This window comes from Oculina patagonica, chromosome 4 (assembly GCF_052425735.1).
Source record: "Oculina patagonica isolate OP01 chromosome 4, crgOcupat, whole genome shotgun sequence".
Lineage (NCBI taxonomy): Eukaryota > Metazoa > Cnidaria > Anthozoa > Scleractinia > Oculinidae > Oculina > Oculina patagonica.
In genome coordinates this window covers 18996186-19022052 of record NC_135761.1, presented here as the reverse complement: position 1 = coordinate 19022052, position 25867 = coordinate 18996186, and the positions used below count along the sequence as shown (strand labels likewise).

The 25867-nt window shown below is 37.2% G+C and overlaps 4 protein-coding genes across 7 annotated transcripts in view; 1 reads left to right on the top strand and 3 right to left on the bottom strand.

Moving 5' to 3' along the window:
- The window catches only part of LOC144651835 (uncharacterized), a 216332-nt gene that overhangs the window by 75048 nt on the left and 115417 nt on the right, over window positions 1-25867 (top strand). The window lies entirely within an intron of this gene.
- The window catches only part of LOC144648214 (uncharacterized), an 82462-nt gene that overhangs the window by 49279 nt on the left and 7316 nt on the right, over window positions 1-25867 (bottom strand). The gene's annotated exons all lie outside the window — the stretch shown is intronic.
- On the bottom strand, window positions 12602-16031 carry LOC144651838 (uncharacterized). Its single transcript, XM_078511868.1, has 4 exons — window positions 14822-16031; window positions 13929-14065; window positions 13368-13721; window positions 12602-13110 (listed from the first exon to the last, which is right to left on the bottom strand). The coding sequence occupies exons 2-4, from the start codon at window positions 14043-14045 to the stop codon at window positions 12754-12756; spliced, it is 828 nt and encodes a 275-aa protein (XP_078367994.1). The 5' UTR covers window positions 14046-14065; window positions 14822-16031; the 3' UTR covers window positions 12602-12753.
- LOC144651883 (collagen triple helix repeat-containing protein 1-like) lies at window positions 20959-25192 on the bottom strand. The gene is made up of 4 exons (XM_078511938.1): window positions 25071-25192; window positions 23023-23166; window positions 22120-22434; window positions 20959-21775 (listed from the first exon to the last, which is right to left on the bottom strand). The coding sequence occupies exons 2-4, from the start codon at window positions 23107-23109 to the stop codon at window positions 21419-21421; spliced, it is 759 nt and encodes a 252-aa protein (XP_078368064.1). The 5' UTR covers window positions 23110-23166; window positions 25071-25192; the 3' UTR covers window positions 20959-21418.

Genomic DNA, 25867 nt, shown 5'->3' with positions numbered 1-25867 from the left:
AGAAAGGCCATTTCTCCTTTAAGGTGGATTTCCACTTTCGCGTTTTTGTTGACGCACGTTCACGTACGTAAACATAGGCACGCTAAGCGTGCAGGAGTTATTTTTTCAATTTATGGGGTGGCTTGGGGTGAAACTGGGCGATTGTCCTGTTGGGATGGTTTATACCATGGGTTGAGCTATTTGTGTATGGAGGCCCACGAAGTCACTTTTTGCACAAAATGTGCTTGCAAACAAAATAACTTTTACGTGCATTTTGATACATCAGAACTGATTTATTCAATATGTAAATTTTCATCATTTAATTGAAAAACAAAAACTAATTCAATTATCAAAATGTAACAAAATGGCACGTTCTTATTCTGCTTAAGGGGTTATTTTGTTGCTAGCTTTGTGGCAACCGTAACGTGTTACTTTTGTTTGTTACGGAATACTGTTGGCTTTTTGCCAAACACTGAAACATGATATTGTTGTTTTTTCCACTTTTCTAACATGAGACCTTTGTTTTTTAAAAACGAACGTAACACGATACCCTTATTTTTCACGAAAAAGCCACGATTCCATATAGACATCGAACGAAAAGTACTATAATAAACGAAGTAATAAACGCATCAAATCAAAAACCACTTTCTTCGGGAAAGTTCTTTAAAGCGCAGTACACCTGGAGTATTTGTTTTCTGTCAGAACTGTTCGACAAAGATTTTCGTTCATTCACAACCTAAATTCTATTCAACAAACAAGAACTAATTGAGTTATCGAATTGTCACGGAATGGCACGCTCTTATTCTGTTTTTGCTCTCGATCGTAGTTGCTTTTAACAGCAAAGTTAATACTTGTACCGGTTCATTAAATGTTTGAACGAGATGTTTTACAGTTGATTTCAGTTTACTTTGGCCGCCCGCTTTGCGAAGTTTGTTGGGAATTTTGAAACTTTGTTATGAAGTTGCCAATTACCTTGCGAGTTTGCGAATCAAATTGCGAACTTCGATAAGTTCCCAACTTCGGCCCGACTGAACTTTCGAAGTTTTGGTAGTTGAGGAGAAACAAGACATGTTGCTCGAAAGTCATGGCGATTTCTGAACTCGAAGATTTTAGAGCTTGTCAAGGAAAGTTGAAGTAGCTTGAAGTGCAAGACAATGTTTCGCATCAGCGATCACGCAAGTGATTTGGCGATAAATAAATTTTATGCAGGTAGAAATTTGGTCAAATTTTAACTTTTTTTGTATGAAAACACATATTTAACGATTTCTGTGAGGCATAATCTTCACTGTCTTCAATTTCAAGTCTTCTGCGTTTGTAAACCGGATGAAACTGGATGGTTTATTGATTTTAATCGAAGCCGACGCGACGCGACAGACTAATTTGGGCTCATCCTCGGTGTTAGAACCTGTGAAACTCACGGGTGACGTAAAACAAAGAACGAACAATACAACAAAGAGCTGGCAAAACAATAAACAGAAGGAAAACAATGGCTTCAAAACAAAGAAAAATATTAACCTCTTACTAACCGAGCGCGAGGGCCGTACTGGGGAATATTGGCCCGAGGTCGTGGCAGTACGGACCGAGCGCAGCGAGGTCCGTACAAAAACGACCGAGGGCCAATATTCCCCAGTACGGCTCGAGCAAGCTAGGTTAGTAAGTTGTTTATTATATGGCACTCGAGCCATGCTTGTTTATTTTTCTGTTAAAAGCACTTCCGGTCACTTGCATTCAAAGGGCTTCCTCCGTAAAGTGCAGTATGATGACGCGAGCAACCGCAGAAAGAACAAGCTACCACGAGTTTGAAAACAAATTTATTGATCGTGACGAAGAAGACGAACGTTCACCAAGCGGATTTTATTATTCTTAAGATCGGAGAAGTTGTAATGTAGAAACTGAAACAGGCATCACTGAAAGCCAGAAGGCCGCTCGGCTAACCAAACTAAGGTTTCTTGGCCATCATTCGGCGTTGAAGTTGAACGTCTCAGCTCTCGTAACTTTCGGCTTTCGTCCCTGGCTCGTAAACCGAAGTGTAAGGGTAATTTTTTTTAAAAAAGGACAAGACAGTTCTATGAAGTGCCCACTGGATTGGAGTCGCTTAATTCTCCCGCTTCAAAAAGAGCATCTTCGACTTCGCCGTCTTCATCAATCGCCTGAACGGCTTCGCGGCTTCTTTCCTTCGCCGTACTACGCGTACTTGTGAACTAGTGACTGGCACTTCGCAGCTAGTTCTCTTCTCGATTTTTTAAACTCGGTATCGTTGAGTATGTTGAATGGATATTTCTTCTCAAGTATCTCTGTATGGTTCGTTGAAAACTGGAAATTGCTGCTTGCTCGTACTCTTCTCCTTTTTTTGGTTCGAGTGTTTTAAAAAAAATCGCTGCGTGAAAAATTTGGACTCATTTGGACGGAAAGTTGGTCAAGCTCGGTAGCAGGTAGGCTATCAATTATTTCCTTTGTCATACTATTACCTTCAATGTAGAGGAGTAGAGCGTAGATTTCAGTAGCCGTCTTCTTATTTGTGTTTATAGTTTTCCGTTCGTTTATAAAATCGTCTGTGGTATGGCCTAGCTCCTGGCTTTCGGTGATGCCTGTTTAAGTTTCCACATCAGAAGTTTCCCAATCTCTAAGATAATTCGGTTGAAATTCGCTTGGCGAATATTCGTTTTCTTCGTCCTCGTTGTAAGCTCAGTAAAATATCAATCCGTTCGGTAGTTTCTTCGTGAAGAATGAGAGTACACATTTCCTTTTCGCAGGTTTAGTTGGAAATTTGAATTTGCCGGCTTTCGAAAAAAATATACGGCTTGGACCGTTTCCATGGAAACGGTCCGTATGGCAAAATCCCGACCAAGAAAGAACCAATCAGAACGCTCGGATTTGCCTAAGACTGGCTTTGCCATATAATAACACAGGTTCTTACACCGAGGTAAACCCCTAATTTGTTCGAGACAACGTGTTTACGGCTCGCTGAACATAAAAGTTTTTTATTTTTATGACATTTGTTTCCAACAGTTTAGCGTAGCAAAGCCCTTTTTGATAACATCATTATAGAAGGTTTTATGAATTTCGGGCCGAAGTTGGGAACTTTGTATCGAAGCTCACAATTTGATTCACAAACTCGCAACCTATTTGGCAACTTCATAACAAACTTTCCAATTTCCCAACGAACTTCGCAAAGCGGACGGCAAAAGTAATGACAACATTATTCTTCAAATCTGCTTTGTGAAAATGTTATATGTTATTTTTACTACGGTCAGGAAAGCTAGCCTCTCCAAACGTACGCTCGAATAAGACGAATAACAAGTTAGTGTTGGGCCTTTTGCTCACGGCGTGTGCGTTGTAAGCAGGCGGGCGTTACGAAAAACGTTTTTAATCCAGGGTTAAATCACAACTCACCGATTCCGCGTCCTTATAAACTAAAAACTACGAACGAAATTGCTGACTACGTCAGATTGCTTCCCCTTTATAAACTACAATTTGATTGGTTCCGATAGTACCTGAAATCTGATTGGTGTGACAAACAAACATACTTTGCTGATCCACTGACCCACTGACTGATTCACGGGACATCGCGGCAACTAAGAGCTATTTTGAAAAAATAACTTAAAAATAGGTCACCAAGGGTGACATGAGTCTAATGCCGTATGGCATAGTGATACAGATTGCGCGGTTTTCGTAAGCCGGTTAAAATTGGTTAGAGGTTTGTGTTCGGGAGTTTTATTTAAAATGCTTATAGCAAGCTAGGGGCATCGTGGATGATTATGGATGAAAACGAAACAGTCATAAATGTTATATGCTTCACAAAATTTAAAGTATGAACAGGAGTTGATGTTACTTCTTCCGTATTGTCCGTAAAAGCAGAAACGATTAAACATTTGGACAAGATTGCGTGACGATTTACAAAAAGCATGTTCATTACAACAAGGGTTGAAGAACTTCACATCGTTTTCTTTCAGATTTTTCACCATTTTGATGATGACTCTTGAAACAGATTTTGCAATAAAAGCACTTGAAATAGTGACTGTTACTCCATTGTACTGTAAGCACTTAGTGACAGATTTTCCTAAAAACGGGTGTAAATGCTCACGTCAATATAATGATGACCTTTTGAACGCTGGAAACTAGGCAATTATTATCGAGCTACCATACACAGGAGCGAAGACTGTTTATCATGATGTACAAATTTCGCGAATCATCACTTCCATATCAATGTAAACATTTTATGATTTTTCTAGCTGTAAGAAGAACTTAAGATCTCTGAGAGTCGTAAAAGCATGAAATTCGATTTCAGTGTATGGCAAAGGCCGGGACAGTGTAATACTGCAAAGCGGCCAAACAAACGCATTTTGATTTAGTCGCGTAACTTGATTTACATTTATCCATGTACATCTTTTATTTTTGAAGGTTTTTGTTTGCACTGTAAAGAAAAAAATTGGTCAAAATTCGAATGACTTAAATACAAAAACCGAGGTAAAGTTTTCTATTTTTTAAAACAAAATAAATATTTGGTCGCATTGTGTAAATAAACGCGAGTCGCCGTCGAAATATTTTTTCTCAAAGACGTCTTGCTTTTTAAGCAAGACGAAAACACAAGTGCTTAACTGAACTGAAAACGAAGACTTATTTTCACAAAAAGCTTACAAATGTCTTAACTGGAAAATTATTTCGTCCTGTTCAAGTGTTGAATAATCGTGACTTGAGAAAGAACTTTTAATTATGCGTGGGAACACGTGTCGCTGATTGGCTGTTTTTAATTGAAACTAATCGTGCGTGTCCGTACGGAGTCCGTTCTTGCAGCTGATCATTGTTTTCTACATTACAGCGAACGATTATCGATCCCGAACCATTCCCTTGGGATTGCTAACAGCTTTTTACATATATCAAAGAGTCTAATGCGCATGCGCAAAGCGCACGCAAGCATTAGACTCAAAAATTGTAAACGTACGTAAAAATGAAATTTTACGCGCGTGATTACGTGCGTCGAATTTACGTTGACCATTTTCCAATGCCACGTTTTTTTCTTGGTATTTACGTACGTTACACGCACGTATACGCACGTAGCGATTGCAAGTGTTTTTAAAAAAGTTGAACTGAGTTCAACTTTTTCGCGGCTGTTTGCAGTTACGCAGCGATTTACCCAATCATACTTTTTGATTTTGTCACATGACACCACTTACTATGTGGAAAACCATTTTGTTTTAAATCGCCGTCGATTTACATGGGAAAACATTCAGAAGTAGATGCACTTCTCATTGAGAAAGTCCGAACATTTCCAGCAATAATCTATAGAAATGACTGCAAAAATTACACGAACGCAGTAGTGAAAAAAAACGCCTGGCGTCAGGTCACGTAGGCTTTGGACCGGCAATCCGGGAAGGTCGCCTCAAGTCGTTTTTTTACTTGATGGTGTCTTTCGAAAGTATTTATAAAATGCCTCTTGATCATATTAGCGCATTTCTTTTACTTGCGTGTGGTACATAGGAAAGCATTACCAAGCATTGCTTCTGACCATGTGAGATTTCTTGTTTTTTCATACATGAAGTAAACATCACACTTAACCTTTTTTTAAGTTAAAAGAAAGTTGACACCAAGAATCGAACCCGGGTCGTCGGTTTACCAAGCGGGATTCGTCCCCACTATGCCACCGACGACCAGCTGCCAGGACCGTGATTCTTTTGGATAGAAATCCCAACCCCATTATAAGAGCTAACCGCAAGCAATCTAACGTGGTGTAATATGTCATCAGCTGTCTCCACATGGTCTGAAGCAATGCTTCGAAGTGATTTCCTGGTAGATAATGTGTTCATGGCAGCCATGTTGGAAGAGTCAAACAACAAGATATTTGCATAAAAATGTTAATGATGTTTATCCCAAAGGAAAAACAATTTATTTTTTCACTCCTCCAATATGGCCGCCAATAACACACTCTATTCACCAACTTGATAATTCAGGATGGCGGCATTTACGTACATTCAACGCACGTAAAAAAAGAAACGCTTTTTATTACTTTTTACGCGACAGTGGAAATTTGCCTACGTATCTTTTTTACGCACGTTTTACGTACGGAAATATTTACGCGTCAGTGGAAATCCACCTTTACGATTTGCTGTGGAGAAACGTAGAAAGATTACAAATTATTCCACCAATACTTTATAAATAAAGTCATTTCTTTCTTGTCATCATTAGAAATCATGGACATCTGCAATAATGGCAAGAGGCAATCCTATAACAGCTACTATTTGTAATTCACAAACTACAACAACCGATTTTGCAAAAAATAGAGACTGATTGCTAAATGTTCAAGTCAATTTAACGGTTGGTTCAACTTCCCCACAGAATAAGTCATGGTTCTCAATAAAAAGTTATTCGATATTATTTTTGTAAGCGATCTTTGTGTTTTCTTAGCGTACACGTTTTTGCCAACGAAAACGCCCTGACATCCCGAATACTTACACCTCTTTCTGCTGATTTACTGTTTCCCACATCTGCACAAGTTAGCACACCATATATTCCATCATGACGTAATCGTCAGATGACAGTGAAAGACAGCGTCTGATACGTCTCAACGTTTGATTCGCTTTAACGTCTTTTTATCCAGTTGTCAAACGATTTCTTATTTTTATTACTATGAATATTCCTGACTGCGATTTTAGTATTTTTCTTTTTATTGATATTGAGAGTTTTTTGGAGTGGATGTCATTCGTGGATCTTATTTGAAAGTCTCGACTTTGCACCAATCAATTGATAAGTACCCTTGTCTTGAATTTTTACCGATTTTATTTCTATCATTTAACCTAATCGATTAGAAGAAAAATCAGTGTTCTATCGTTATGCGTTTTCTTTGATCTTTTTACAGTTGAACCAAATAGTATATATAAAAAATAATAAAAAAACGTATCGAGGAAAATGTTTTAATTTAAAAGTTCGTTTTAAATGCTTAATTGAAAGCTTAAAGTGAAAAATACTTTTTTGCAGTTGTTGTGGTCACCTTCATTGAATAGTATAATGCCATAATTGAAGACTGCATGATCAATTTGTTCCACGTTAAAACACGTTTGAAAACTGGTATAGTTTAAACTAGGGATAGTACCAGCAATAAGATTGGTCAGGTTTTTGCAATTAATGACGCATCTGTAAGAAACGGTATCAACATATAAATTCTCCTTAAGGTTTACATTCATTTATCAAGTACTTGTTGGGAGAATTTCTTTCCTATACACAGAGTAAATGTCTCATCGGTGCGTATCATCATCCCTGGTTAATCAATTCTATACCGACTGTAGTTTTTTGGCACAATAATAGCATTAGGGAATATAAAGTACTATTATTAGCATTATTGGTGGAATTAATTTTTTTTCAGTTGGAAACTAAGGTTTGCAGCTCCTTATATTGATGACTAGGCTCACAATGATCTAAAAATGCCTTGGCAAGAAGGGCTTCAAAATTCGTTGAAGAAAGGTTATTCAATGAAAACTGCCTAGTGCTGACACATTTCTAAAAACTGTACCCTACAGAAGCAGTGTAAAATCACAGTAAGCTTCGTTACTTACGTTATTTTAACTGGAGTGAGACCACTCACCTTTTTTGTCAGCTTGTATTTTTACCAAAGTAGAAAAAGATTTGATGGACGGAAAAGAAGAGAAATACATTTTAAGTAAACTTACTCTGTCAACCAAGCCACTCTTGCCTCGTTGCTGTATAACCTCGAGTAGAACGACTCGGGATAAAACAAGTTTGTGAATACTAATTTAACAGCTATATTTAGATTTTTTTTTCTTACAGGAAATGTAATTGGCCAGAACAGCGTTTTGTGTTACCCATTTGTCCAATGAAATGTAGTCTTATATTCGTAAGTTACCTAATGCAGACGTGTTGCATAAGTTTATGACCTTGACGACCCTTCGACTGAATAATTTTCTTCTCTTATTTGAGATACTATACCAATTTTTTTAACGCGAAACAAAACCCAAAACCGGACCGAATATTTTCTGCTCAATTTTCCTAACGCAACTTACAGTCAAGTGATTATCCATGTTTAACTGAAGTTTTGAAAACAGATCATTCCAATTGCTTGAGAAATAGGAAAAAGGAAATGTCTGAATATGCTATCGATATTTTCAACTCACCATGAAATTTAAATGTTGCAAAAAATTTTGGAACTACTTTGGAAGTCATGATCACTCAAAAGAACCTTTATTGTGACAACGCCAGGCAATTTCAGTTTATAAGTTGCGAAATTGTGCTTGAAGTAAAAATGTCTCTGTCCGTTTTCACTGACATCATTTAGTTTGTTAACTTGGTTATGAGTGACTCGTTTTTTCTTTACAAAGACTGAGTTAAATCTTCCATACACTCACCAAAAAATGCAGTTTCAATTTACGACACGTGGACAGTTTAGCTTGTTAATAATTCTTCATTAAACACGATTAATAAAGCACGTGAAATACAAGAAAGATGGAATTGTGCGGGATTTAACTGAGTCTAATGATTTGTTAATATCAGGAGAAAATGACTGAGAAAACTACGTATCTTTTTGAAACAAAGTTGCGCATTTGGATCGCACGACTATCATAAGAACATTTATTGTGACAACACCAGACAATTTTATAAGTTGCAAAATTGTGCTTGAAGTAAAAATGTCTCTGTCCGTTTTCACTGACATCATTCAGTTTGTTAACTTGGTTATGAGCGACTCATTTTTTCTTTAAAAAGACTGAGGTAAATCAACCATACAGTCACAAAAATGCAGTTTCAATTTACGGCATGTGGACAGTTTAGCTTGTTAATGATTCTTCATTAAACGCGATTAATACTAGAAATACAAGAAAGATGGAATTTTTCGGGACTTTACTGAGTCTAATGACTTGTTTATATCAGGAGAAAATGACTGAGAAAACTACGTATCTTTTTGAAGCAAAGTTGCGCACTTGAATTGCACGATTTTCACGAGATGATCCTTCGGTAAACAGGATTTCATCTGTAAGATAAGTTTCCAGAAATGCGCTCTAGCAAAACAGTATACATAAAGGCACATTTAACACAGTCTCTTACCTTCCTTGTAAACGTGCGTGTCTGGAAATCTGCAGACAATAATCTTTATACTGGAACGAAATGTTAGATTAAACATTAAATCAAGTAAAGAGGCAGGGAAAATCAAATTTGTGGCTTACATGGTCAACCGAGTAGCTCTTCTATTGTCCTTGTTTAGAACTGGAGTAGAATGAATCTCGATAAAACAAGTTTGAGAAATGAAAACAACTTTGTTTTTTCGGATTCAAAGTTGCATTCTTACGAGGAATTTCATTCGCTGTAACAATGTTTTTGTTAGCATTTTGTCCAATGAAATGAAGTCTTCCATTTGTTAGTCCCACTGAATCTGTAAACGACAACTGGGAAAGAAGACAGAGAAATGTATGTTACATTCTAGAAGCAGACTAAGGCGAAAAAAAAAAATAAACTTCGCGGTAACTTACGCCGTCAGCCGCCGAGTCACTTTTTGCGTTGATGCTATTAATTTTAGCCCTCAAGTCGGCGAATGAAGTGATTCTGGAGAAAACAAGTTTGTGAATTAATTTCGCAATTATATTTTGAGGGACATTTTCTGTAAAGAATCACACAAGCATTGTTGTTTGGCAGAAATCAAGTCTACTATTCGCATGGTGATGAAATACTTTTCACATATGAAGCGAGTTTGACAAATAATTATAACCTTTAACATATATACCTCCAGTAACTGTATTTATTACGCTTAAACAGCAAGGAATTAGTGTTTACCTCTTAATTCTCAGCATTCTGTCTCAGAGCTTGCCGGAGTAATGACGTTCCCTCGTATTCTGTAGAATTTCACACAATTGGGCTTGCTGTATCGATCGTCACTTGCTGAAAAGAAGTTTAATAGCCGGACTGAAGACATTACTGTAGCACCCCCCTGTAGCACAAGTTAAAATTTGTTTTACGTGGCGGCCAGACGGTCTTCATGCAAATCAAACCTCCCAAAGCGGGTAGCGAAAAGAGTAAAAAATGTTTCAGCTATTCAATGTACTACTCATTAGACGGTTGCTTTCGTTGACTTTTGTCGAACGAAAAGCGCCGGTTACTTGAACGCTGCAATGAGTACTTGTTCCAAGCCGTCGAGTGCTCCAATGTAAATGTTTGCCATTTATACTGATCTTTATACCATGCCATAGAAAATACAGCCAATCAGAATACAGGAAAGCCGTTGTATATTCGACGGTATTCAACCCAACCTTCCCATCGTGCGCTGCGATCTTATTCTCGATGAAATTTAGTGAGCGTATTTTCTATGGCATGGTATAAAATAGTTACACAACACTTTCTCGTGGTATACTATGGAATATCCCACTTGTCACTTGTATTTTCTTCGTATACACACTCGCCTAAAGGCTCGTGTGTATACCGAGAAAATACAAGTGACTCGTGGGATATTCCATAGTATACCACTCGAAAGCGTTGCATAACTAGTATTTATAAGTGAATTGTTTGGTAGTGAATATTTGAGTTCTGGGTGATTGCGTTTGTTTGACAGGACTTCTAAAGCAAATAGAATGTGACTTATTATAATTAACACTTCGGGCTATAACCACTCGATATAATTAACACTTCCTGTTTCTGCCAAGGAAGATTTATTTAATACGAATCATTGTAGGGTTCGAGATAAACCGCCCATATAGGACAGCATAGTAGAAGTATAACTTTGTTGGATTTTTATTTGAGGATAAGAAACGATAACTAGAATAGATAATTAAATAATCACGAACTCACTCTCTCGTTAAGCTGGGAAAAAAATACGATACACACATACGTTTGCGTGACACGCGTAACTCTCAGTTTCGAGCGCGCTAGCTCATTCAAGAATCGTGAGCAGTTTGACCTCGAGTTCGGCACCAGAACTGAGAATTTACATTTCAGATTGACAAATGCATAAATGACCTTTTAGTTTACTTCCGCTTATTGATGTGTTGCCGTAAGGAGAAGATTTACCGTGGTGGCTCCTGTTTTGCGATATAGTGTTTATTGGAATAAAAAGTCAGTTATCTCCTTGGAATCAGAGATGGGGAATGTTCAAAAGCATGCTTCCTTACTTACTAAATTTAAAGTTTTTCATAATAAATAAATAAATGAAAATAAATAATATGTCTTTATTGCGCTTATTAAAATACATAACAACTGCATGTTTCCCAACGTAAACATATCTAAACTCTGAAAAATTATTCAGTAAATCATTTTTACGACTTGTAAAGTTCACAGACCGAATATTACAGATAAAAAGAAAGACAGCTGAAATCGGTCTTCCTTATTTCCCAGCATTAAATGTTTAAACTTTAAGCAAATTGAGTGAGAAAAAAAGAATTTCGTGATATGGTGTAGCGCGCATTTTAAGCATTTCTAAATTAAAACGAGTGTAGTTAATTCGCAGAGCTGCCTGCTGCCCCGAAAGCCTCGAGTTGGAGGGTGAAGATTTCACGGGCGTTCTCTTGAAATTCATTTTATAACTCGGCGTTCCAGAAAAGTCAAATTTAGTGAAATTATTATTTTCTGTACTGAAATTCCTCTTTTTCGAAAATCGTTCTTTTTTAAACTGGAGTGTTTGCTATAGGGTATATGGGTGAATTCCAAAAATTAATGAAGAAAATAGGTTTGGCAATTATAGAAAAATTGCCGTAAAATCCGCTTAATGCTTGTGTTGTCTGCGTTCTTTTAAAACAATGAAAAAATCTTTCCATTGGAATGCTTTTGATTTGATTCCCTAAGATTAAATTTCGCGCAACAAAACTATTTTTACAAGGTCTAGTAGTAACAGTTAATGATACTACTAGTACTACGTTTGTTTTTAATTTTTGTGCTCACGAAAACGTATTGAGTTTGTTTGAATTATCTTCGGTAAGATTAGAAAAGTTCGCATTTTTGTGCATTTACAGAGATCATTTCACTGCCCAGCATCAATAAAACTTTTAAGACTGACTTTAGGGCCAAGAAAAAACTGTCCTCAATTCAGATGTCAGGATGCGAAATCAGTCCTTTAGGAAAGAAATATTGGAAGCACCGCACCAGGAATCTCAGGGCAATTAAAGAATTGGAAATGAAGAAGTACAGTTGGCCGGGTGTTCACAGATATGTGTGTTCAAGAAAATTATGAGTGGGTCAAAATCAAAGTTTTTATTTTGTCGTCCAAAAGAAGGCAAAAAACAAAACAAAAATAACACAAAAATCTATAAAAACAACAACAAGTGACTACAGAGTAAAACTGAGGGCCGCTTTTTGTTACACGGGGTAAGCTTGAGCTCGGATGTCTCCGCCTGAGGTATAACTTATGAATAACTTACGAATTTTCCCAATTTTTCTAACTGTTGTGATTTTCTGTCTTCTGTGACACTGTGGAAATCACTTGTGGTTTCAATGTGCCTTTACAAATCTTGTAAATTTCGAATTTTTTTTCGTAATTCGCACAAGCCAGTAGCAACATTTGGTATATTTAGTAATTTTCGTAGCTGCGTTTAATCCTAGAGATATGTCACAAAGAGAGTTTTGCAACTGAAAAGCATGAAAAAAAACAAACAAACAAACAAAACAAAACAAACAAAAAACAAACAAGTTTCCATTATCTTTGTCAATCTTCCTGCCTTTTATTTAAAACAGCAAACGAGAAAAAAATACAAAGCACACCCAGTAATCAGACGAACTGCTCGTTGATTTATAAATAAGCATTTTATCACAGTCCCATTATAAGCGTTTATGCAGGAATGGATGTCTCGGGATCTAAGCCTGAGGTTTAGGAACTTCTTCAACAAAGATCCGGGACACTGAATTCCAGCCTGTATAGGCGTCATAATGCCCGCCGTATCCGGCACAGTTGGTGACCACCAATCCCACGCGCACTTTGCCTTTGTGGATGTTGTTACAATAACCCTCAATATGGCGGACACGGTGGGGATCTTGAGACTTTGCTCTCCCCAAGTACACAACACCGTCAATTGGCAGGGGAGCTGCACATTCAGCCCCGTTGAATGTAAAATACCAGCGTTTGCAGCACCCGGTACAGCCTTGGACTCTAAGTGTTCCAGTCCAGTAAACATGGAGGGCTGTGTCAGTGAAGTTCTTGGTGAACACACAGTCCTGTTCACAAATAATGATCAAAACGTGAATTAAACATAATTTAATTCGCTACATACAGGAAAAGTCAGAATGAGCATTCTATTAACTATATAAAAAAAATATAACTGTCTAAGCCGTTGGAATTTGATAGACCCTGCTTTATTTTCTATGCTTTTAAAAATGCTATTAAATATGTTAATTTAAATCCCTTGCCATATTTACATGACGCTGTCATAATAACCTTGATATCAATAAACGTAAGTTCCCTAATAACTCACCTTGATCAGGCCGTGGTCTTTGCCTTCATTCAAGTTTTTCCACACACACTCTTTCCAGTTCCTATAAAGCATCGCACTAGGAGTCCCAGGGATTCCACTTGTTCCACTCTCTCCGCGCTGTCCCTTTTGGCCGGGAGGACCCTGGACTCCAGGTTCCCCTTTAGCGCCATCCTTTCCATTGATGCAAGGAGTTCCTTTGGGACCTGGAGGTCCCTGGGGTCCAGTCTTTCCTGGGCTACCCTGGTCACCTTTGGCTCCTTCACGGCCATCACGGCCATCACGGCCTGGTACCCCAGGAGACCCAGGCTTGCCGTGCATACCAGGGACACCACCATAATAGAAAGGAGGGGGCTGCTGGATTGGAATTAGAAAGTGTCATAAATATATTGGGCCCGACATCTCTGACATATATCACTTTTCTGTCACAGTTCTTTATAATTCAAAGCTAGTTGCACTGAGTACTTTTATACAATGTCGAAACTGATTTTCCCAAATCTAATTTAATATTTGGAAAGAAATTTTGTTTTGCTATTTTCAGATATAACATTTGCACACACTTACCATTTTGTAGGATGGTTGATTGGTTTTGTTATCTGCTGTGGCACAGTAAACCAACAATGACATCGCAAACAGAGACAACAAGGAGATCACAGAGACTTTATGCGAAATGACGGCCATTTCGTCTTTACGATTGACTGCTGAAAAAGTCAAGAGAGATAATATTACTAAAAATGTCGTATGGAGCAAGTCCTAAATGCCAATTTTCAAGGAGATTTATTTTCCATATTGGCAATATGTACAAATGCAAGATTACGCTGTGCGAATGAAAAGATTTCGTTTTTTTTTTTAATCAGGTAAAAAACAATAGCGTAAAAGGCGGACGACTTTTGAAATCTCGCGGGAAGCTGAATTTTAAACCTAGCCGATAAAAAATGGGAATATACAAAAGTATATCAGTTCAAGAGGCCCTATGCGCCAACTTGGCTCCAGAGGACAAGTGAAGTGAAGTGATATCAATTCAAATTTTCCTTCTAGCAGGCTAATTTTGTTTTCAGTCCTGGTGCGTTTGATATGAACTAATATTGGATACCAATTTGTTTTGCAGAAAACGAGCGATAATTATTCTACAGTGATTCTAATTTTCTGAAATTTTGTGCAGGTATTCTCACTCGTAGAAGAACCAACTGTTATTCATTATTGAAGAAATACATATAACTGTTCAAAACTATAGGGCTTTTTTGACCGTCTTATGATTTCTGCTTCAATCTGAAATTATATCGATCTTATGCTTCTAGGTAGTGACAGTTTTGCTATACAATATATACTTTCGGTGTGAATAGTTTAACTTTTTCGGCTAGCTAATCAGGCGTCTGAATTCAATTTTTCACTGGTAATAGATATCGTAAAAACCGTTTAGCAAGTACGAGAAAGAAAAACAGAGAAAATGGTCCTACCTCAAAGCTCGAAGGGTCGCTTTTCTGTTCCAAGTACCTGCTGAACAACTCACTGGTAAAGGAATGATGAGTAAGCTACGTGTACAATTGAGTTTTCAGCCTTTTTGTTGACTTTGGTTCGTGTTCGGACCAGTTTGTTGTTGACCATGAGTCGTGCTGTTTTGATAGTTCAATACATCACTGATAAAATTTATGACAGTTGCTTTGTCTTTATACAATAAGAATAAAGATTTTGACTTCCTGTTACGTCGAGTCGAACAAATATAAAGTTATTATCGGGGTAAAAATTACGCGCTGTTTTTCACAAAAAAACCACGAAGAGTTTTTCAAATACGAAAAATTGGATGATAGATAACTTTTTTCCGTAGCAAGTTCCCGATTGAATTCCCTGTCTGTGTAGACCTAAACGAGCAGTTATTTTGTATTTTTTGTGATCCGAGTTGGAAACTCTTAGTTCGCAGTGCTTGTCAACACGGACGGTTTTGACTTGTTTTTTCAAAGGAAGAATAATAGGAAAAAATCGCATTCAGGTCGTTTCTTTTAATTGTCACAGGACAAGAGCCACTGGATTGAGAAAAGATTTTATGAAGAGCAGACATTATTATTTGGAAACCTTTAACAGTGTATTTGCTTTTACTAATAACATGAGATTTTTACATTAAAATATTCATGGCGCTTTGCTGTTGATTGTTCACATCTCACGGGTTTGTTTAGTTTCTTCGTTGTCTTTATTATTAAACATGTCATGTATACTACTGTTTTTATTCAACCGACGATATGCGGTATTTACTTTTCGCAACTAGTTGTGAAAACGTTTCTTTTCGCGAAAAAGTTGAAATCGTTTTGTAATAAAATATTATAATGGCGAATCATCCCTGCATCATTTTTTGAGCTTGATTTTGTAATTCCATATTTCCATTGTTTGTTTTTTTCTGTTCCCTCAGTCTAGTGGGTGCAGTTCTTGTCCGCTATATTGAAAGAAGTAAAATTATTTTAAAATAAATAAAACCAGGGTAACATAAACTAGTGCATTCGTCTCTGTTAAGACACTTATTTGTAGAAATACGGAAATAAAAAAAATTGCAGATTTAAAGAAGAGACTCATTTGGTACTGAGGTACAATTGCCCTGAACGTGAGACTAGAAAATGTTGTGTTGGAGTTGATGTCGGTTTTCGAACATTGCAGCATACAAATAACATCTCCGTGAAAATATTCATTTCAGTCAAACATATCTAATTAAACACTATTCTCTTATTATCCAGTTTTAACCCCTTTCAATATAAAACGTGTAGATGTTTTATCATCCATTCGGTCTTTTAATGTTTCGTACCTACCATTTTTTCTCCTGATCTTTGCCCTTCAGTATTTTTCCATTAAAAATCGAATATTTAGCGCCGACCACATCATTTACTCTTGGGCCGCGCGTCGAAGTGTTTAATGTAATGTAACTATCGATAGTTTTCAATTTTAATTGTATCTTTCAATGTTTCCAGTTTATCTCAATCTAAATGAACGCGACATATTTTTACAATCAAGAGGTCCACTGAATAGATTCATTAGGTTTTTTCACTTCTTTATCCTTTTTGTTTCATTTTTGGTTTGCGTTTTTTTCTTACCCATATCCGCAGTGAAAGCCGGGTTTAGGTGCAATGATGACACCTTGCCAAGATATGGATCTTCGTTGATGTAGTCGTTTATCACAAAAATCATTCAAATTTACCATTACTGTTTTTCATTTGCGGGAAATTCTAAGTAAAGGCTGTGTAGCTGTGAAAGGAGTCGCCTTCAGAACAACACAGCATGGAAATTGCATCTCATGATCAGTACAAATATTCATTTGAGTTGAACATCGTTAAACTCAATTGTCTTATTTTCCAATTCTTATTTATATGGTTGGCTCTCATATGTTTACAGAAATCTTTGATTTCTCTATGAAGGTGAATGTGCGCCAACCACTAAATGACTCTTCGACCTTGCATCAAAAGTGCTTCAAGTAATAACTACCGATTACAGTGTTTGCTTCTAATTGTATCTTTCAGTGATTCATTTTAGTTGCTCCTCTCTATCTTGTGACCGCGGTATTTTACCAACTTCCAGTAGTCTAGTCTTAAACATTCATTTAGTTTTTCTTCTTAATAGGGTTTACGGCGCGTTCTTCCTTCTGGAACATGCTATGTCCTCACTCATATCTGCAGAAAAAAGCCTTTTAAGGCGCGATGAGACGACTTAGCCGACACATTAAGTTTTAGATGACTGTTCAATTTTTCACAAAATATTAATTATTCTCTTTTGAAATTCTTTTCAACGTTTTTTCAGACAATTTTCATAAATTATATAGACCCACTGTATGTAGAAGTAGTTGGCAGAACTGAATTTGATACAGCGTTTGGCGATGTTCTTTCGCGTAAAGGTCGTTAATTTCGTTTTTCTTTTTTTCGTTCGACACTGTTTGGCCATATATAATAGTGACGATTTATTGGTTCTGTTGAGTGTAGTTAGCTGTATTTACACCACGTTTTAAGTTTGTTTTTAGAGATATTCTTTATTTTAATGGGCATTTTTATAGAGGCACAAAGCGAAAAATTTACTTGAAATTCCCGTCCCACTGAAACAAGTTGCCAATTCTCGGCTATTTTCACGCTGTATAGACTAGGGTTTTCGTTCGTCACTGTAAAGCGATTTTCGTCTGAGAGATTCTGAGATTAACTGCAGCCGCGATTCGACAGATGCCTATAGTAATAATTATCGATTACAGTGTTAGCTTCTAATTGAATTTTTTGGTTCATGTTAGTAGTTCTTCTCTATCTTGTTACCGCGGTTTTTTCAAGGTCCAGTACTTTATTTAATACTTACATTTAGATTTTCTTTTGGACTCTTTTTTTGAAACATTTTTGGCTTGTTCCTGCTTCTGGAACACGCTAATAAAATTTGTCTTCCTCATACCTGCAGTGAAAGTCATGTTAAAATGACAACTCTCAGTTCTTTCATCACAAAATTCTTCTCATTTGCCATTCTTTTTAGAAGTTTTCGCGAAAAAATCTCACCATTTATTTAGAGCTATAGTAAGTAGAATGCTGGATTTGGTACAGCTTTTGGTGATATTAGTTCGCGTAAAGGTCGTAATTTCGTATTTCTTTTTAATTTCTTACTCAAAAATGTTAGTAAGAGACAAAACAATTGTTCCGGTTGAGTTTCCTGGCGTTTTAGCGTGTTTGAGAGATGTTCTTCAATGTAAAGGCAATTTTTGTAGAGGCGCCAAGTGAAACGTTTTCTGGTTATGCCTGTCCCTCAGAAGTAGGTCGCCAAATCTCGGTTATTCACAGCGTAGACTCGAGTTTCCGTAACTCAAAAACGATCTTACTTTGAAAGCTTCTAAGAATTACTGCAGCCGCAGTTCGGCTAATATCACTGAGAATTAAATAGCGATCGGCTCCCTATGTTTTTTGATTGCCTGATCCTGATAGTGCTTAAAAAAATACTATAAACTTAATTTGGGATGTAGTCGAGTTCCACAACACAGAAGATATAGTCGCATCAGTATGCAAATATTCAGTAACATATCGCAAAGTAAAATCCTTGGTAACTAATATCCATGCACAGTTCCATGTAACGTACGCCAATTTTTAACGAGCTGATTTTGTAATAAGAAAAAGGGAGAGCTATGAAACTTGAAATTTATTTAAACATGTTTGTAGCATAGCCGAATGATAACAATTTAGCAGATAAATAAACTCTCGTGATATGGGACAAATTAATGATGTAAAAATCACTAGAGGAATTTCGTTTTAGTTCCTCTCATTATCGCCCAATCCGAGATCACGCGGTTTAAAACTTTTCTTTAATCACAAAAATATGATTATTTTGTTAACAAATAATATATAGCCTGTACTTCAAAGTAACTAATTAGTTTTCTTTTTCTGAAGATTTGATTTAAGAGCTCTTGTTTTGCCACGCTTGTAAACGCAGACGAATTTGACTTGTTTGTCAAAAGCCAAATATAAAATTCCCATTCAGCTCGTTCTTAACTTTGCTGAATGTCAAAAGGGTACCTCTGCCTTAAAAAAGGGCTCGTCATGAAGTGCCGAAAAGTCGATATATATGATTACACTTTATCAAAGAATTGACATTTCAAGACATGTTGAATCTTTGGCTTTGCTGATGATTGTTCAGTCTCACGGGTTTGTTTGGTTTCTAAAGGTTTTTCTATATTATCATTAATAAACATGTCAATCAGATACAGTTGTATACGTGTTTTTTTCCATAAATGTATTTTAATGAAGCAAAATGTTACAATGTTTATTTTATTTTTCCAAAATTTTAGTGAAAACGTTTTTCTTTCCCGAAACCAATCGAGTGGATTCACCCGTCCCCTGTGTGTATTCATGTTGCCGGTGACACCATACTCCGATTGATCTAAAATTTCTTTTTCTGCAACCCTGCGATCTATTTAAATACATAATTGAAATCGAGAAGCGACCAAGTTATGCAAATTTTAGAGAGCAATTTTTCTGTTCCCGCGTTTTATTGCCTAGTATCCTTAAAATCGCTGGAGAGTGTTAAATGTCGGTTGACCTCGTGATTTAAATCTTTCTCAGGCGAAATGGTGCAGGTTTCATTATGGAATTTCTTGATCTCCGAGCGACGGGAGTTTGTTATTTATATACCGACCTATCAACCTCGTGGCGAAAATTACATCTCTCGCGCCGATATCTTACAAATCAGTCTGAAATGAAAATTATCAACGAAATCACATTGGAATGACTCCTTTTACGATTTCTAGTTTTTAATAAAAGATAGCTACACATGTACAAGGCTGTTCTCAACATGTTGTATCTCTTTCAAGTTGAACTCGGCTGTGAAAATAAAGGAAAGGAGTACATTGTGATGAGAAAAACACCCTTCGTTTTAGTTTAAATTCGTGGCACTAACTCGGTACCGTCGTTAATCCTTTCACACAAAATTTCCACCTCAAACTTGGTAGAATACTTTCAATATGAAGATCCACATATATTCATTGACTACGTAAGAAACTCATAATATATCGAGACGGCACACTTTTGGATTAGCGAGAAGCTAAAAAAGGTTTTATTTTTCTTCTTCTTTCAAATGCACTCAAAATTAAACAAAATTAAACAACACGGAGCATGGACTATACATTTTTCCACTGCAAACATCTCAACTCTCTTCTTGCGTAAACATTAAAATGTTACTTTTGCCGAGAGCTAATTATGTATAATTGCTTCTTTTTACTAAATTACGCTAGTAATTGAAGTCTGTAAAGGGTTAGGGCAGTGATCAGGCAAAGAATAAAGCGCCAGGGTAACTAGATTGTCAGCGATTCAGTATTCACTCGTTAACAATTTTCTTAGCTTATGTTGTAGTTCGTTTTGGCCCTTTTTTCTACTCATATATCTCGATCGCTTAACTAAACACGAAAATTTTCAGCGCAAAATGAGAGTCATCAGTGTACACGTTGCAAACCTGACTTCAGTTCTTGAACATCTTTGTCGTTTTATAAAATTAAATTTTCCAATTACCTTCCCATCCTCGTCCTCCTTTTTCCCTGCATCGTCTTGTCCGTTGACGAAGCAGTTTTGTAAAATGCTCGAACTGTTTTCATACTTCTCAGTAAAAATCACACCTTCTGGTCAATTTAGCGCTGCTTGTCAACAATGAAACGTAATCTAATGAAGCCTTTAGTCTAGTACCCAGGCGTTCTCATTCCACTAACTCGTGACGTCATGATACCTATGCATTACGTCACAGCATGTTCCCAGGACCATGGTCGCACCATGCGCTCGGTCTACAACGAACGCCTGAAGGACTAGGTCGAGTCGGGATTTATTCCCATTTAGAAAGTTGTGTATAGTCGGATAAATTGCAAAGTCAAACTGTATTATGGTTTAGAATCCAAACTTTAAGCTAGAAATGTCACATTTGGATTTCGCTCAATAAAATTAATTGCATAACATCTGAAAAATATATAATTTAGGACGGCTCTGAACCCGCAGGTACCAAGTAATCTGAAAGTTTATTACTATTCATTCCTCTCCATCCCAAGCAATTTATCGATTGTAATTTTTTGAATTGATTCTTTCTTCACACGTTCTTCTCATCCACGGTTGTGTTTTGTTTTGTTTACAAAAAATGCAAGTAACAGGTTATTAGTTACATGAAACGTTTACACGGTTCATATTAGTAAAGAAAAACTAATGATTTCGCGGTAAAATAACTTGGAGACAGCACACATTTCTCTGTCACTTATCTTGTCATTTATTCAACTGAATAGACGTAATAGACTGGGTTGGGTACAAAATATCAAAACTAGCCGTAACCATAGTAGCAGAGAATAATTATAATAAATTCTAAAGTTCAAAGAGTTTAGTTCAACAAAAAGTGAGTCCCTTTGAGCTCACTTTTGAGAGAATTAAAGGAATTTATAATCACAGAGCTGTAATAAGGTACCTTATTTGCTCATGCTCTAATCACTTGTAAAAAAAGGTGTGCTAAATACCAATCACATTTAATAAAAATTTTGTCATAACCGCCCACGGTAAACTCCTGTAGAAAACCAACATTTTTGCCTGGAGCGAGGCCTAAGCCTGAGATTTAGGAACTTCTTCAATAAAGATCCGGGATACTGATTTATACCCTGTGTAGGCGTCAGTACCTCCTCCATAACCCTCGCAATCACCGACCCAGAATCCCACGCGCACCTTGCCTTTGTGGATGTTGTTACAGTGCCCCTCAATATGGCGGACACGGTGAAGATCTTGAGTGTTGCCTTCCCACATGTACACAATACCGTCAATTGGCAGGGGAGCTGCACATTCAGCACCGTTAAAAGTGAAATACCAGCGTTTACAACAGGTTCTGCACTTGTAGATTCTCAGGGCTCCAGTCCAGTAAACATGGAGGGCTGTATCAGAGAAGTTCTTGGTAAACACACAGTCCTGTAAAAAATATTTTATAGACTGTCTTTTAAAAAATGTAGATGATTGCATGTTATTTTTTTCTTGTTTGTTACATCTGTGTGAAGCAATAGTAAACATTACTCTTAAACAACATGAATCGAATTTGCAATTTTCAAACATACCTTTGTATGTTCTCCGGTGTAAGCAATGAAAAAATAACAACTGGTAACAAGGGATCTTTAAAACTAAAGAAATGTTCCTCGGAGTTTTGTTTGAAATTTACTATAAGTATTTCCAAAGAAGCCTGAAAAATTCTCAGCTTTAATGTGATAAATTGCATAATTTATGTTAAAGTGAAAATCAACAGTATACTAATCGTTTACCTTGATCAGACCGTAGTCTGTTTGGTCATTCAAGTTCTGCCATGCGCACTCTTTCCAGTTCTTATAGGGCATCGTACCAGCAGTCCCAGAACATCCACTTGTTCCAGTCTCTCCGCGCTCCCCTTTTTGGCCGCTTGTACCCTGGACACCATGTTCTCCCTTTGGTCCTTGCAATCCAGGAGTTCCCATTGGTCCAGTCCTTCCCGGGGTTCCTTGATTTCCGTCACGACCATCACGTCCATCCCGTCCTGGTATCCCTGGGGAACCAGGCTTGCCATGTGTACCGGGTTGACATGCACAACAGAAGGAAGATGGCTTAGAAAAAACAGAAATGTTTGATATGCTCGTTTTGGATTAAAGAATTGATTCTGGCAATGCAAAGTAAATGTTTTCATCGCGTTCGTACTATACTGGCATTTAAGTGATGGTTAGCGCATAGAACTCCAGATTGAGCAGTCCGGTTCCTAGCCCTGGGCGTGGCCGCTGAGTTCTGTTCTGGGCAAGACACTTTACTCTCATAGTGCCTCTCTCCACCCAGGTGTATAAATGGGTACCGGCGAAATAATGCTGGGGGGATAACCCTGCGTTGGACTAGCATTCTATCCAGGGGAAAGTAGAAATATTCCTAGTTATGCTGCAGAAACTGGGCTAAGCTCCGGTGGAATGGGCCACTTGGCTTGACGCAGACTTTACCAATTATTGCTTTCAAGCTAGTGATGTTGGGATTTTATAAATTATCCTCCTAAGTACCCTCTCTGGAGAGCGTTTAACAATCGACCCGTTTTCAATCAGTGACTGAAAACGTAGGAATATAATAGTATAGGTGGAAGGTAAAAATGCAAAAATAAAAAAAAAGTGAATATGTTTTTAAATTAGTTGTGTAGACATAGTATAATACTATACCGTGGCTTGGTCACCAGTTTGCTTGCCGTTGCTGTTTCCCGGAGCAACGCAGAGCGTGATAAGCAAAATAAGCAATAAACTTGACATGGTGTGAAGCTGTATATGTATACCAGATAATTCAATAGTTTACGGTGTTCCGATGGCCTGTGCATGAGAGAAAGTTTTCAAATAAGTCTGTGTTTCAGCGTAACTCTGCTTTAAGGTGGCTCATAATACCTCAGACTTCCCCCCTCCCTGTTTTTGGCTTTGTGCTACATGTAGAGCTGACCCGATTATGAGACTGAAAAACGTTTACTGTAAGACAGTAAGGCTCTTATCACTTAACACCTCCTATTTAAAATGACACCAAAACTTGTTCACGTGGAAACCTGGAAAAAGGCGAAAAATACCCTGTCTCTGAGCGTTTTAAACTGACAACTTAGAAGTACTCAGTGGAAGTTTTTTTGACGTTTTATTTGTGTGCAAGGGACAAAAGAAACGTTTTTGACAATTTTAAAAAGATCTGTCTGTAGGTTCAGTGCCACTTTAATTTAATGTTAAAATAACATGGGGCAGAACGCTACAGAATATTTAAAAACAGTGCCAGAATTTTTGCTGCTTAGACAAAAAAAAAAAGAAATAATAAAATAAAAAAGAAACTCGCCGAGTGGTTTTAAATAGTAATGAATTTTAAAATTTTTGATGTCATAACGGCCTCAATCTATTTCTAATTACTCCAGAATGGCTTTTTATTTTCTTTACACCAATAAAATGTTTACACAAAGATATGTTGTTCTCCAGAATTTCAGTCTCGAACGCTCGCTATAACCCTACGAAATCTTTCCCAAAACTCGACAACTGAACGCCGCCATCTTGGAGCTGGTAATATATGCGTGACGTCAAAGAGCTCAGCCTGAAGTTTGGCGGGAATATTTTGATAGTCGAAACTCCTTGTTTTTTGTATTTCTTGGAGCTCTGTTTGAGCAAAATGGAAATGCACAAACAGGCATTTTGAAAAACAAAAGCCACTACGAAGAAACAAGGAGTTTCGAGTATTTAAATTTTCACGCCAAACTTCAGGCTGAGCTCTTTGATGTCACGCATACATTACCAGCTCCAAGATGGCGGCGTTCAGTAGTGAGTTTTGGGAAAGATTTCTAAGGGTTATAGCGCACGTTGGAGGCGGAAATTTTGGTGAACTAAATATCTTTGTATAAATTTTTTATTGGCGTAAAGAAAATAAATGGCCATTCTGGAGTGAACTTCTCCTTTAATACTGAAGGCGGGAAACAAACATTTGTGACTATAAATAAATAACACCCCAACGTATGGATTAGCAGCTAATGCAAAAATAAATTCAAAAGTTCTTTTCTTTGCAGCGAAATGTTGCAGGGACGAAATCAAAGCATCATGCATAACATGTAGCAGGGGCACGTTGCAGCGGCACGTCCCCGGGGTTTACGTCTGGGACTTCTGGGACGTGCAGCTGCAACACACATCCCTACTACACCTCCCTTCAGCGTATCTTTTCACAGCTAGTCCTGCAACCTGAAGAAAACACTCTTACAATGACATGAAGCAATTTGTATTCATCAAAAATAAATAAATTCAACTGATTTAAGTGATTAAAAACGCGAAATCTTCAGGTTAAACAGATTAACCTAAGTTAGCAACAGATTTAACCTGAAAACCATTTAAGGCTTAAACATTTATATTATATCCACCTTAAAAAAATACCCTGAGTACGAAAAGAAGTCCAACTGATAAATTTGCAAGTCTTTTTCAAGTGGCCCAAAATGATTCGGGTTTGGATAGGAAAATTGAAATTTTAAACTTTTGGTCCTAGACCTGTTACTTTATAAGATTACGTTTTTATACATGCCAGCATATTAAGACTATCGTATTTCCCAGTTCGCGTGACCCAACGCATGAACACTGCCATACAAGATTGTGGCTGCATTAAATTGCTATAATGGAAACAATTAACTTACTTTAACAGACAATAACTTATACATGATTAGTTAGAAGATAGGAAAAGAATGATAGAAAAATTCCAATACAATGCTTACCAGAGTTAATGAACTCAAGATATTCTCAAATCGTGCAAGTTTAAATGTAACAAAGATGTTAAGCTAAAGAAGACTTCACTTTCAATCTGAGAGCTTTCACTGCTAAGGTTGTATCACGAAGTCGCGGGCCAAAATGAATTTGTATAAAGCGTTTTTGTTCTTGTCAAGTATTCGTCAGAACATGACTGAAAACTAATATTAATACTTGGGATTTCGTCATGTTAGATGTGAAGATTTCTTAAAAATCTTCGTCGTGATTGGTACGCAGTTGATAATCGCCAGATTCATGACCTGGCATGTTATTTTACACCGCGTAATTTCACTAAACAAAGAGAGCTACGTGAGAAAATGTTCTGACTCGTCTGACCAAGAGCTGGTAAGCTGCATGACTGTGTCCAAGTCTGAATTAACGTTATGGTCCAAAATAACGAGGAACCTGATATACGTTTCTCAATAACTTATCTGCCATTGTCAATTTTTCATAAAGAAATTGAGGGTTTACCTCGTTGTAAAAACCTGAAATTTTTTTCTTTGTTTTGGAGCTATTTGATCTATATTGTTTAGAGGTTCTTTATTGTCTTGGTCATTCTTTGTTTTACGTCACTGGTGAGATTTCACAGGTTTTTACACCGAGGATGAGCCGAAATTGAGCTTTCAAAAACCTACAGAGAACCTCTTTGGCAAGTTGTGAGTAAATGTTTCAGGGGTGGAGAGGGTGGGGAGGGTAAGGTATCTTGGATTTATCTCAAGAACTCCTCATTGGCAGATTGTCAAGCTGCGCGGCTTATTTTACGCGT